At 43.1% G+C, this 15,282-nt stretch overlaps 1 protein-coding gene across 3 annotated transcripts in view; it reads left to right on the forward strand.

Annotated features, from left to right (window-relative positions):
• LOC126281553 (uncharacterized) overlaps positions 1-13,503 on the forward strand; it is a 205,052-nt gene extending 191,549 nt beyond the window's left edge. For all 3 annotated transcript variants that reach the window (XM_049980619.1, XM_049980618.1, XM_049980620.1), the window contains exon 7: positions 13,051-13,503. In XM_049980619.1, coding sequence (XP_049836576.1) covers positions 13,051-13,145 — 95 coding nt within the window. In that variant the 3' untranslated portion in view covers positions 13,146-13,503. The remainder of the gene's footprint in view (positions 1-13,050) is intronic.
• The last annotated feature ends 1,779 nt before the right edge of the window (positions 13,504-15,282 follow it).

Here is a 15,282-nt window from a genome sequence, read left to right on the forward strand (position 1 = left end):
TCGGTGAAATTTCTATCCACAGAACTTTTACAAAACGGACACATTCCTGTTTTTTTTTTTTTTTTTTTTTGTCTGTACTGTTGATGGAAGTGCTGGGGAAATAATTTTGTCTGGCTTTCTTCCGACGAGCTGCTTTCTTAATTGTATGAGAAATGCCCGTCTCTGTTAGTTGTTCCTTTCAGCCCAGTCCGGTGTAAGATGTAGCCATATGATAAATGCATTCAGTGCACTGATATCAATCATGTTGTAATAATACTATCTACCACCTTCTGCTCATTCTCTTTGTAGTGTACGTTCTAACCAGCTAATCCATGGTATCTACTCCTGATTTTGTTTTATTATAATCCAGAGTCATTACTGGCTGCGTTCTTTACGATCTCCCACTTCCTTCCTTGAATGCATTGTACTGAGCAAAGTTACAACTTTTCTCATTTTGACAAACTGCCTATTGGTTTCTGTCTCGGATTCTTCGGCCGACGTTCCTCTAACGATTTTTCTGACGTTTCGCCAGCACGAGTGGCTGGCATTGTCAAAGCTTCACCCTCCATTGCAGGTGGTGAACTGGAGCCGAGCTCGCGGCCGCAGACTATTTGTACCTGGCGCGCCAACGTCCGAGGGCTTCTCCGCGGTCATTTCCGGTGCGGTTTTCCTCTTGCTACATGCGACGGTCGTTCGTTGCAGTACGGGAAGCCAGGATACGTTTACCTTAAGGCTTTCCTCTTTCTTGTTCAAACTGTTCGCGTGTTTTTGTATATCTACAGCTTCTCTGAACGAGCGCGTGTGATAGTGCTTCTCTACAGCCAGAACTTCCGTGTCGGCGAATTTTATTACGTGGTCGGTCTCATTCTGTGCGTGCTCTGCCACGGTCGATTTTTCTCTTTTTCGGACAATATGAAACAATTGAAGCATGCTCTTGGAATCCAAAAATACACTACTGGCCATTAAAACTGCTACACCACGAAGATGACGTGCTACAGACGCGAAATTTAACCGACAGGTAGAAGATGCTGTGATATGCAAATGATTAGCTTTTCAGAGCATTGTCACAAGGTTGGCGCCGGCGCCGACACTTACAACGTGCTGACATGAGGAAAGTTTCCAGCCGATTTCCCATACACAAACAGCAGTTGCCCAGCGTTGCATGGTGTAACGTTGTTGTGATGCCTCGTGTAAGGAGGAGAAATGCGTACCATAACGTTTCCGACTTTGATAAAGGTCGCATTATAGCCTATCGCGATTGCGGTTTATCGTATCGCGACATTGCTGCTCTCGTTGGACGAGATCCAATGACTGTTAGCAGAATATGGAATCGAATCGGAGGGTTCAGGAGGGTAATACGGAACGCCCTGCTGGATCCCAACGGACTTGTATCACTAGCAGTCGAGATGACAGGCGTCTTATCCGCATGGCTGTAACGGATCGTGCAGCCGCGTCTAGATCCCTGAGTCAACAGATGGGGACGTTTGCAAGACAACAACCATCTGCACGAACAGTTCGACGACATTTGCAGCAGCATGAACCATCAACTCGGAGATCAAGTCTGCGGTTACGCTTGACGCTGCATCACACACAGGAGCGCCTGCGATGGTGTACTCAACGACGAACCTGGGTGCACGAATGGCAAAACGTCATTTTTTCGGATGAATCCAGATTCTGTTTACAGCATCGTGATGGTCGCATCCGTGTTTGGCGACATCGCGGTGAACGCACATTGGAAGCGTTTATTTGCCATTGTCATACTGGCGTATCACCCAGCGTATTGTATGGGATGCCATTGGTTACATCTCTCGGTCACCTCGTGTTCGCATTGACGGCACTTTGAACAGTGGACGTTACATTTCAGATGTGTTACGACCTGTGGCTCTACGCTTCATTCGATCCCTGCGAAACCCTACATTTCAGCAGGTTAATGCACGACCGCATGTTGCAGGTCCTGTACGGGCCCTTTTGGATACAGAAAATGTTCGACTGCTGCCCTGGCCAGCAAATTCTCCAGATCTCTCACCAATTGAAAACGTCTGGTCAGTGGTGGCCGAGCAACTGGGTCGTCACAACACGCCAGTCACTACTCTTGATGAACTGTGGTATCGTGTTGAACTTGCATAGGCAGCTGTACCTGTACACGCCGTTCAAGCTGTGTTTGAGTCAATGCCCAGGCGTATCAAGGCCGTTATTACGGCCAGAGGTGGTTGTTCTGGGTACTGATTTCTCAGGATCTATGCACCCAAATTGCGTGAAAATGTAATCACATGTCAGTTCTAGTATAATATATTTGTCCAATGAATACCCGTTTATCATCTGCATTTCTTCTTGGTGTAGCAATTTTAATGGCCAATAGTGTATAACCCTTCAACCGACTGTTTGTTTCTTCACCGTACTGGTTACTGGTTGCTGTACCATCCCTGCCATGAGTTTGAAAAGGTCTCAATGTCGTTTCTGCTCAGTTCCTTGCGTGTTTCTTTCTGTTACCGTCTTTTTATGTAAGTGCAAGTTCCATCGAACTATGTTACTTCACTATGATACACCATATGGAATTCTGTAACTTGAGCGAGATTCTCGCGCGTAACACTAGTGCCCTGCCTCGTTAGATGTGTTCCTTAGCGCGAGCTTCACCTGCTTCAGACTAGGACACAGGAAAATGGTGTTCATATTTTCTATTGCATCTAGGTGTTTTAAACGGTCATGAAATGTTTTATTTATTACGACAGATAAATTGAATTAGCACAATCTTTAAAATTTTGACGCGCATGAATGTGTGTGTATCCCTGTGTTTTAATGTGCGCAAGTATCTCGTGCAAGTGCCATCTCTCGGTTAAACTGTCTGCCCTAGTGCTTCCACACCCTCTTCACGCTAGTTCACAGGCTGTGGTTGTTGTTGTGGTCTTCAATCCAGTTTGATGCAGCTCTCCATGCTACTCTATCCTGTGCAAGATTCTTCATCTCCCAGTACCTACTGCAACCTACATCCTTCTGAAACTGCTTGGTGTATTCATCTCTTGGTCTCCCTCTACTATTTTTACCCTCAACTCTGCCATTTTAAATTGGTGGTCTCTTGATGCTAACAACATGTCCTACCAATCGATCCCTTCTTCTAGTCAAGTTGTGCCACAAACTTCTATTCTCCCCTATCCTGTTCAATAGCTCCTCGTTAGTTGTGTAATCTACACATCTAATCCTCAGCATTCTTCTGTACATCTACATCTACATCTACATCCGTACTCCGCAAGCCACCTGACGGTGTGTGGCGGAGGGTACCCTGAGTACCTCTATCGGTTCTCCCTTCTATTCCAGTCTCGTATTGTACGTGGAAAGAAGGACTGTCGGTATGCTTCTGTGTGGGCTCTAATCTCTCTGATTTTATCCTCATGGTCTCTTCGCGAGATATACGTAGGAGGGAGCAATATACTGCTTGACTCTTCGGTGAAGATATGTTCTCGAAACTTCAACAAAAGCCCGTACCGAGCTACTGAGCGTCTCTCCTGCAGAGTCTTCCACTGGAGTTTATCTATCATCTCCGTAACGCTTTCGCAATTACTAAATGATCCTGTAACGAAGCGCGCTGCTCTCCGTTGGATCTTCTCTATCTCTTCTATCAACCCTACCTGGTGCGGATCCCACACTGCTGAGCAGTATTCAAGCATTGGGCGAACAAGCGTACTGTAACCTACTTCCTTTGTTGTCGGATTGCATTTCCTTAGGATTCTTCCAATGAATCTCAGTCTGGCATCTGCTTTACCGACGATCAACTTTATATGATCATTCCATTTTAAATCACTCCTAATGCGTACTCCCAGATAATTTATGGAATTAACTGCTTCCAGTTTCTGACCTGCTATTTTGTAGCTAAATAATAAGGGACCTATCTTTCTATGTATTCGCATCACATTACACTTCGCTACATTGAGATTCAATTGCCATTCCGTGCACCATGCGTCAATTCGCTGCAGATCCTCCTGCATTTCAGTACAATTTTCCATTGTTGCAACCTCTCGATACACCACAGCATCATCTGCAAAAAGCCTCAGTGAACTTCCGATGTCATCCACCAGGTCATTTATGTATATTGTGAATAGCAACGGTCCTATGACACTCCCCTGCGGCACACCTGAAATCACTCTTACTTCGGAAGACTTCTCTCCATTGAGAATGACGTGCTGTGTTCTGTTATCTAGGAACTCCTCAATCCAATCACACAATTGATCTGATAGTCCGTATGCTCTTACTTTGTTCATTAAACGACTATGGGGAACTGTGTCAAACGCCTTGCGGAAGTCAAGAAACACGGCATCTACCTGTGAACCCGTGTCTAAGGCCCTCTGAGTCTCGTGGACGAATAGCGCGAGCTGGGTTTCACACGATCGTCTTTTTCGAAACCCATGCTGATTCCTACAGAGTAGATTTCTAGTCTCCAGAAAAGACATTATACTCGAACATAATACGTGTTCCAAAATTCTACAACTGATCGACGTTAGAGATATAGGTCTATAGTTCTGCACATCTGTTCGACGTCCCTTCTTGAGAACGGGGATGACCTGTGCCCTTTTCCAATCCTTTGGAACCCTTCGCTCTTCTAGAGACCTACGGTACACCGCTGCAAGAAGGGGGGCAAGTTCCTTCGCGTACTCTGTGTAAAATCGAACTGGTATCCCATCAGGACCAGCGGCCTTTCCTCTTTTGAGCGATTTTAATTGTTTCTCTATCCCTCTGTCGTCTACTTCGATATCTACCATTTTGTCAACTGTGCGACAATCTAGAGAAGGAAGCACAGTGCAGTCTTCCTCTGTGAAACAGCTTTGGAAGAAGACATTTAGTAATTCGGCCTTTAGTCTGTCATCCTCTGTTTCAGTACCATTTTGGTCACAGAGTGTCTGGACATTTTGTTTTGATCCACCTACCGCTTTGACATAGGACCAAAATTTCTTAGGATTTTCTGCCATGTCAGTACATAGAACGTTACTTTCGAATTCATTGAAAGCCTCTCGCATAGCCCTCCTCACACTACATTTCGCTTCGCGTAATTTTTGTTTGTCTGCAAGGCTTTGGCTATGTTTATGTTTGCTGTGAAGTTCCCTTTGCTTCCGCAGCAGTTTTCTAACTCGGTTGTTGTACCACGGTGGCTCTTTTCCATCTCTTACGATCTTGCTTGGCACATACTCATCTAACGCATATTGTACCATGGTTTTGAACTTTGTCCACTGATCCTCAACACTATCTGCACTTGAGACAAAACTTTTGTGTTGAGCCGTCAGGTACTCTGTAATCTGCTTTTTGTCACTTTTGCTAAACAGAAAAATCTTCCTACCTTTTTTAATATTTCTATTTACGGCTGAAATCATCGACGCAGTAACCGCTTTATGATCGCTGATTCCCTGTTCTGCATTAACTGATTCAAATAGTTCGGGTCTGTTTGTCACCAGAAGGTCTAATATATTATCGCCACGAGTCGGTTTTCTGTTTAACTGCTCAAGGTAGTTTTCAGATAAAGCACTTAAAAATATTTCACTGGATTCTTTGTCCCTGCCACCCGTTATGAACGTTTGAGTCTCCCAGTCTATATCCGGCAAATTAAAATCTCCACCCAGAACTATAACATGGTGGGGAAATCTACTCGAAATATTTTCCAAATTATTCTTCAGGTGCTGAGCCACAACAGCTGCTGAGCCCGGGGGCCTATAGAGACATCCAATTACCATGTCTGAGCCTGCTTTAACCGTGACCTTCACCCAAATCATTTCACAATTCGAATCTCCGTCAATTTCCTTCGATACTATTGCACTTCTTATCGCTATAAACACGCCTCCCCCTTCACTGTCCAGCCTATCTCTGCGGTATATATTCCAATCAGAGTTTAGGATTTCATTACTGTTTACGTCTGGTTTCAGCCAACTTTCTGTTCCTAGTACTATATGGGCGTTGTGACCGTTTATTAATGAGAGCAGTTCTGGGACCTTTCTATAGACGCTTCTGCAGTTTACTATTAGCACATTAATATTGTTATTCCTTGTTGCATTTTGCCTACTCCTGCCTTGCCGCGTCTCAGGAGGCGTCTTGTCGGGCCTAGGGAGGGAATTCTCTAACCTAAAAAAACCCCATGTGCACTCCACACGTACTCCGCTACCCTCGTAGCCGCTTCCGGCGTGTAGTGCACGCCTGACCTATTCAGGGGGACCCTACATTTCTCCACCCGATAGCGGAGGTCGAGAAATTTGCACCCCAGCTCTCCGCAGAATCGTCTGAGCCTCTGGTTTAAGCCTTCCACTCGGCTCCAAACCAGAGGACCGCGATCGGTTCTCGGAACGATACTACAAATAGTTAGCTCTGATTCCACCCCGCGAGCGAGGCTTTCCACCTTCACCAACTCCGCCAACCGCCTGTACGAACTGAGGATGACCTCTGAACCCAGACGGCAAGAGTCATTGGTGCCGACATGAGCAACAATTTGCAGTCGGGTGCACCCAGTGCTCTCTATCGCCGCCGGTAGGGCCTCCTCCACATCTCGGATGAGACCCCCCGGCAAGCAGACAGAGTGAACACTGGCCTTCTTCCCCGACCTTTCCGCTATTTTCCTAAGGGGCTCCATCACCCGCCTAACGTTGGAGCTCCCAATAACTAATAAACCCCTCCCCCCGTGTGCCTGCTCGGACCTTGCTGAAGGAGCAGCCACATGTCCACTCACAGGCAGAGCGGGCGATGCCACACGGCCAGCCTCCACATTGACCCTCCGCCTCGTGCGCCGCGAACGCCGCTGAACCCGCCACTCCCCTTGGGGAGAGGGTGGCCCAACCGCGCCCGGTACCCGCGAAGATGTCTCGACAGCAGGGACAGTGGGTGAAGCATCTAACACCTGGGGTGCACCATGCGACGCACCAGACTCCCCACTGCCGCTACACTCCGAGGCAGCAGCCTGAAGACGGCTGACCGCAGCCATCAACACGCTCAGCTGTTCGCGAAGAGTGGCCAGCTCCTCCTGCGTCCGTACACAGCAGCCACACATCCTAGCCATCCTAAGAAATCAATTTACTATAGAGTGTTAATCAGCTTTTAACTAGACTGCTAATTCACTAAAGGCGGTTGATTATTGACTAAACTGTGATTGCTAACCACTTCTTGTAGAAACAAGGAAAATAGCACTACCTGTAGCACCACATTTCAAAAGCTTGTATTCTCTTCTTGTCTAAACTATTTATCGTCCACGTTTAACTTCCATACATGGCTACACTCCATACAAATACTTTCAGAAAAGACTTCCTGACATTTAAATCTGTACTCGATGTTAACATATTTCTCTTCATCAGAAATGCTTTCCTTGCGATTGCAAGTCTGCATTTTATATCCTCTCTACTTCGACCATCATCAGTTATTTTTCTCCCCAAATAGCAAAACTCCTTTACTACTTTAAGTGTCTTATTTCCTAATCTAATTCCCTCAGCATCACCCGACTTAATTTGACTACATTCCATTATCCTCGTTTTGCTTATGTTGATGTTCATCTGATACCCTCCTTTCAAGACTCTCTCCATTTCGTTCAACTGCTCTTCCAAGTCCTTTGCTGTCTCTGACAGAATTACAATGTCATCGGCGAACCTTAAAGTTTTTATTTCTTGTCCATGGACTTTAATACCTACTCCGAATTTTTTTTTTGGTTCCTTCACTGCTTGCTCAATATACAGATTGAATAACATCGGGGAGAGGCTACAACCCTGTCTCACTCCCTTCCCAACCACTGATTCCCTTTAATGCCCTTCAACTCTTATAACTGCCATTTGGTTTCTATACAAATTGCAAATAGCCTTTCGCTCCCAGTATTTTACCCCTGCCACCTTCAGAATCTGAAAGAGAGTATTCAGTCAACATTGTCAAAAGCTTTCTCTAAGTCTACAAATGCTAGATACATAGGTTTGCTTTTCCTTAATCTAGCTTGTAAGATAAGTCGTAGGGTCAGTGTTGCCTCACGTGTTCCAATATTTCTACGGAATCCAAACTGATCATCCCCGAGGTTGGCTTCTACTAGTTTTTCCATTCGTGTGTAAATGATTACGGGTTCTACTAGTTTTTCCATTCCTCTGTAAAAGATTCGCGTTAGTATTTCGCAGCCGTGACTTATTAAACTTATCGTTCGGTAATTTTCACATCTAACAACACCTCCTTTCTTTGGGATTGGAATTATTATATTCTTCTTGAAGTCTGAGAATATTTCGCCTGTCTCATATATCTTGCTCACCAGATAGTAGAGTTTTGTCAGGACTGGCTCTCCCAAGGCTGTCAGTAGTTCTAATGGAATGTTATCTACTCCCGGGGCCTTATTTCGAATCAGGTCTTTCAGTGCTCTGTCAAACTCTTCACGCGGTATCGTATCTCCCATTTCATCTTCATCTACATCCTCTTCCATTTCCATAATATTGTCCTCAAATACATAGCCCTTGTATAGGCCCTCTATATACTCCTTCCACCTTTCTGCTTTTCCTTCTTTGCTTAGAACTGGGTTTCCATCTGAGCTCTTGATATTCATACAAGTGGTTCTCTTTTCTCCAAAGGTCTCTTTAATTTTCTTGTAGGCAGGATCTATCTTACCCCTAGTGAGATAAGCCTCTACATCCTTACATTTGTCCTCTAGCCATTCCTGCTTAGCTATTTTGCATTTCCTGTCGATCTCATTTTTGAGACCTTTGTGTTCCTTTTTGCCTGCTTCATTCACTGCATTTTTATATTTTCTCCTTTCATCAATTCAATTCAGTATTTCTTCTGTTACCCAAGGATTTCTACTAGACCTCGTCTTTTTACCTATTTGATCCTCTGCTTCCTTCACTATTTCATCCCTCAAAGCTACCCATTCTTCTTCTACTGTATTTCTTTCCTCCGTTTGTGTCAATTACTCCCTAATGCTATCTCTGAAACACTCTACAACTTCGGGTTCTTTCAGGTTAACCAGGTCCCATCTCCTTAAATTCCCACCTTTTTGCAGTTTCTTCAGTTTTATGGTGCAGTTCATAACCAAAAGATTGTGGTCAGAGACCACATCTGCACCTGGAAATGTCTTACAATTTAAAATCTGGTTCCTAAATCTCTGTCTTACCATTACATAATCTGTCTGAAACCTGTCAGTATCTCGAGGCTTCTTCCATGTAAACACCCTTCTTTTATGATTCTTGAACCAAGTGTTGGCTATGATTAATTTGTGCTCTGTGCAAAATTCTACCAGGCGGCTTCCTCTTTCATTTCTTGCCCCCACTCCATGTTCACCTACTACGTTACCTTCTTTCTCTTTTCCTACTACTGAATTCCAGTCACCCATGACTGTTAAATTTTCGTCTCCCTTCACTATCTGAATAATTTCTTTTATTTCATCATACATTTCTTCAATTTCTTCGTCATCTGCAGAGCTACTTGGCATATAAACTTCTACTACTGTACTAGTCGTGGGCTTCGTGTCTATCTTGGCCATAATAATGCGTTCACTATGCTGTTTGTAGTAGCTTACCCGCGTTCCTATTTTTTTTCATTATTAAACCTAGTCCTGCATTACCCCTATTTGACTTTGTATTTATAACCCTGTATTCGCCTGACCAAAAGTCTTGTTCCTCCTGCCATCGAACTTCACTAATTCCCACTATATCTAACTTTAACCTATCCATTTCCCTTTTTAAATTTTCTAACCTATCTGCCCGATTAAGGGATCTGACACTCCACGCTCCGATCCGTAGAACGCCAGTTTTCTTTCTCCTGATAACGACGTCCTCCTGAGTAGTCCCCGCTCGGAGGTCCGAATGGGGGACTATTTTACCTCCGGAATATTTTACCCAAGAGGATGCCATCATCATGTAACCATGCAGTAAAGCTGCATGCCCTCGGGAAAAATTACGGCTGTAGTTTCCCCTTGCTTTCAGCCGTTCGCAGTACCAGCAGAGCAAGGCCATCTTGGTTAGTGTTACAGGGCCAGATCAGTCAATCATCAAGACTGTTGCCCCTGCAACTACTGAAAGGGCTGCTGCCCCTCTTCAGGAACCACACGTTTGTCTGGCCTCTCAACAGATACCCCTCCGTTGTGGTTGCACCTACGGTACGGCTATCTGTATCGCTGAGGCACGCAAGCCTCCCCACCAACGGCAAGGTCCATGGTTCATGGGCGGGAGTTCACAGGCTAAGTACTGATAATATGCAGTGTTCGCATCGACCATCTCTTCATAATTATGCTGTACAGATGGAAGGGATACTTTAATTGTAACTAATGACGACGCCTTTGGCACGATTGTTTTATGCATCTCCACTGCAGGATGTGATTTTAGTAAGTGACTGAGAATTTTTGTACTTGTAATACTTTGGTAATTTTCATGGTTACTTAAAGCTGTAGGTGTTTTTTTTCTTCTATCTCAGTTTTGTTGCTAAGTTTTTTGCTAATGAGGGTGTCTTCCTGTTTACGTGTATTTTTGCTTTTGATGAATGTCTATTTAGATACACTGAAACCGTGGTCAAGGATTTCTGTAAATCTTTACTTGCAACTGTTTGGCTATTATCATTTACTGTGAGTGAGGATATATTAAGGGGACGCGTAAAATATGGAACATTTTTGTTCTACATAGTTATCCTATTGTCTGTTTCTTAAAAATAAACACTATTTATAGCAAAATTTAAATTTTCAACCTTTAATTCAAGTTTTATTCGAAAATTTTTGATTTGTAACCTGAAACAGAGGGCTATTGTAGTGAAAATGAAAATTAAAAAAACAGATTTATCACACAGCGTTAGAAAATGCAATGTCCTCAAACAAAGGTAAAATTAAAAAATCCAAAAACAAAAAATCAAACATCGCATCAATACTTCGTCGAGCTCGTGTAAAACATGTTTCTGTTATTCGTAAACAGCTTTCGCACTTATCAATAAAAACTTGCCCTGGATCTTGATAAACATTGTGTTGAATAGAAAATAACAATAATTATGGAGATTTTCTTATGCTTGTGCATGTAAACTCCACTGGCATCAAATGTAACTACTTTGATGGTAGATCGCAGAAGCTTCGCTGTCAACTAATTATCACTTATAAAATGCAAGTGATATTTTGTAAGGATATAAAATACACAGTGGAGTAATGCTGAACGATGTGCAGTTCTCATTATGAACAAAAAACAAAGAATCAAACAAAAAAAGAGAAGTCGTCGGCTCCCATTCTCTCTCACACATTCATTTTTCTTTCTCTAACAACGCTTCCAATACTATCGGTAATCCTACCATTCACTACGTCATATATGCACTGCATAAAAGTACCCAACCATAGTTTTGGTAGAAGACAACTCTATTATACACTATACGGAAACGACAAGGGCCTCCATCAGACCTAATGGCTTTCTTCTTTCTTATACATGTTGTTATACTTTTTGAAATAACAATTAATACCACGTTAGGGGAAACGTTCATGAAATTGACCAAAAATGTCAATTTGCAATTTATATTTGTTCATTAGTAGGAATCATGGACGAGAAGTTCCCAGAGTTTCAATTATGAAATCAAATCTGAAATGTCTGAAAAATAATTAGACGTGTGACGCTACCTTCCTCCAACCCCAACTTTCTGAAGCAACACTTCAGTCCTTGCTCGATGAACAGCGATTCCGTGGATTACTTTCCATAAAACTTAAACGGGATGCTTCTAGAACGCTGTGATACGTATGCTCTTTGATGTTATACGTCATCTGTGACTGCTGCGTGTCTTAGAAACAGTAACAAATAGCTGTTTTGTTTATGAAGAAGCAATTCTTGTTTTGCTACATTATCATCTGCTGTAGTTGTCAGAATTGCAACTTACGTTGCAGTTCTTGTATTTAATGATGGGAATGTCCGGAGGATGTATTAGAAAGAATGGTCTTTAAGACAGGAAATTTCACTCAAGACATCTTGAGAAAAATAGATTTACAGTGCCTGTCTGAAGCTGAGAAGTCAGTTGGAGACTGGGTAAATGAAAGAAGACAGGAAACAAGCAACCAGAAAAGAAACTTTGAAGGGTAAGAGAACCCTGAGTACAAATCTAGGACCTTCTGAATATATGACATAAGAAAAAACGTTAGCGTGAACTTGAAATTGCATTTCCTGAAAATTATGTTTTTTAAAGTTTATGTTCCTTTTTCTCATAATCTATGAAGGCTAGAATTATGGAATTTTGATCACCTATTTCCATAAACCCGATAAATATTGTCTCAAGAGTAAATTTTGAAATTATGAGTGTAAACTGAGATATGGGGCACAGTGCCTGCGCCGGCAGGAGTGTCCGAGCGGTTCTAGGCGCTACAGTCTGGAACCACGCTACCACTACGGTCGCAGGTTCGAATCCTGCCTTGGGCATGGATGTGTGTGATGTCCTTAGGTTAGTTAGGTTTAAGTAGTTCTAAGTTCAAGGGAACTGATGACCTCAGAATTTAAGTCCCATAGTGCTCAGTGTCATTTGAACCTCTGAACAGTGCCTGTAAGTTTGCATGGATTTTATATTGTAGTTAAAGAAGTATAATTAAACATTATTAAAATTCTCCTCTTAGATATATTCAAAAAATCTCATGAGAGAAGCTTGCTATATGCAAAGAGATCGAAAAGAGAAAATTTTGTAGAAATCTCTTTAACAGTTTCTGAGAGTAAGGTAACTAAATATATATATTTTTTTAAATAAAATTTTCAGATTTCGTAAACAGAATGTAAATATATGTAATTCAAAGAACTTAACAGTAAATGTGTTAATTTCTTGTAAAGCATGGTCCAAAATGACATTGCTTCAAAATCGTGGATTTGATGCAGCTTTGAAATAGTGTCTAAAGTGTCTCTTTTTCATAATAAGGTGGAGGTCAGACCATAGGTAAATGTTTTGTTTTATATTCTTAATTCTAGAACAATAACTTCATTGCGCATTTTTATTATGATTAAACCTTTATAAAAAGTAGTACTGAGCACGTCATATTTCAACAGCACTTTGTAAATAGACAATAACTACGTTCTGTTGCAGGCCCACTCGTCAGAGTGAATGAAGACGAAAGGGGAGAGGGTCAGTGCGTAATGGTCACTATGTGTGTTTCAGGATTGGACGTGTACGGGATGCTGGTTGTCCACAGCTTCTACAGGCAGCTATTGGAGGAGAGGAAACCGTCGCCTCCCGTGCCCTTCGTGGGTTAGTCCTGCCTGCCTGCCTTCTCGTGGCGCTGCGCCAGCGCCTGGAACACGCTGCTCGCGTTACCGGCAACCAGTGGACGAAAAATGGGGGATCAGAATCCTATCCAGTTGCAACACGCTGGCCAGAGCAGGGGCTGAGAGACTCGACGCGGCAGTGCAAGGGTTATGCATCATCCGAGAGAAGCCGCCTGTATTAGCTGATGCCTGAATTCTTTGCTTTTTATGTGCTTGTGCTGTCAACTATATACCTCGATGCTAACAGAAGTATCTTGTCACTAATTTTCATTGTTTATTTATATACAGATGTATTCGCTCCTATAGTACAAGAAAGTGACTTGTTATTAAATGTAATTATAGCCGACCCTTGTACATTTTACTTTGGACCTTACCGTATGAAACTACAGCTAATTGCCACATTGGTTATCCACATCTACATCTACATATATACTCCGAAATCCACCATACGGTGCGTGGCGGAGGGTATGTCGTACCACAACTAGCATCTTCTCTCCCTGTTCCACTCCCAAACAGAACGAGGGAAAAATGACTGCCTACGTGTCTCTGTATGAGCCCTAATCTCTCTTATCTTTGTGGTCTTCCCGCGAAATATAAGTTGGCGGCAGTAAAATTGTACTGCAGTCAGCTTCAAATGCTGGTTCTCTAAATTTCTTCAGTAGTGATTCACGAAAAGAACGCCTCCTTTCCTCCAGAGACTCCCACCCGAGTTCCTGAAGCATTTCCGTAACACTCGCGTGATGACCAAACCTATAAGTAACAAATCTAGCAGCCCGCCTCTGAATTGCTTCTATGTCCTCCCTCAATCCGACCTGATAGGGATCCCAAACGCTCAAGACTGACCTGTGGTCAGTGAGGCGAGCTGATGGCAGCTGAAGAATACTGGGTTTCCAATCACGGTGGAAGTGCTGCCGGAATTTAAATTCATATTTCCTTAGCCTATATGATGTTCTGTGTCGTCCCCTGGTGGGGATTTCGTGTAATGGCACGAATGTAGCCGCTGTGAATCTACGTTTCATTATTGGCCTAACTTACTTACAAGGGTAATTAACAGTTGTTATTTAACAGTCCCCCCCTCCCCCCCATGAACCATGGACATTGCCGTTGCTGGGAAGGCTTGCGTGCCTCAGCGATACAGATGGCCGTACCGTAGGTGCAACCACAACGGAGGGGTATCTGTTGAGAGGCCAGACAAACGTGTGGTTCCTGATGAGGGGCAGCAGCCTTTTCAGTAGTTGCAGGGGCAACAGTCTGGATGATTGACTGATCTGGCCTTGTAACATTAACCAAAACGGCCTTGCTGTGCTGGTACTGCGAACGGCTGAAAGCAAGGGGAAACTACAGCCGTAATCTTTCCCGAGGGCATGCAGTTTTACTGTATGATTAAATGATGATGTCGAGCTCATGGGTAAAGTATTCCGGAGGTAAAATAGTCCCCCATCCGGATCTCCGGGCGGGGACTACGCAAGAGGACGTCGTTATCAGGAGAAAGGAAACTGGCGTTCTACGGATCGGAGCGTAGAATGTCAGATCCCTTAATCGGGCAGGTAGGTTAGACAATTTAAAAAGGGAAATGGATAGGTTAAAGTTAGATATAGTGGGAATTAGTGAAGTTCGGTGGCAGGAGGAACAAGACTCTTGGTCAGGTGAATACAGGGTTATAAATACAAAATCAAATAGGGATAATGCAGGAGTAGGTTTAACAATGAATAAAAAAATAGGAGTGCGGGTAAGCTACTACAAACAGCATAGTGAACGCATTATTGTGGCCAAGATAGACACAAAGCCCACGCCTACTACAGTAGTACAAGTTTATATGCTAACTAGCTCTGCAAATGATGAAGAAATTGAGGAAATCTATGATGAGATAAAAGAAATTATTCAGGTAGTGAAGGGAGACGAAAATTTAATAGTCATGGGTGACTGGAATTCGTCAGTAGGAAAAGGGAGAGAAGGAAACATAGTAGGTGAATATGGATTGGGGGGAAGAAATGAATGAGGAAGACGTCTGGTAGAATTTTGCACAGAGCATAACTTAATCATAGCTAATACTTGGTTCAAGAATCATAAAAGAAGGTTGTATACATGGAAGAATCCTGAAGATACTAAAAGGTATCAGATAGAT

This window comes from Schistocerca gregaria, chromosome 7 (assembly GCF_023897955.1).
Source record: "Schistocerca gregaria isolate iqSchGreg1 chromosome 7, iqSchGreg1.2, whole genome shotgun sequence".
In the NCBI taxonomy this organism is placed as follows: Eukaryota; Metazoa; Arthropoda; class Insecta; order Orthoptera; family Acrididae; genus Schistocerca; species Schistocerca gregaria.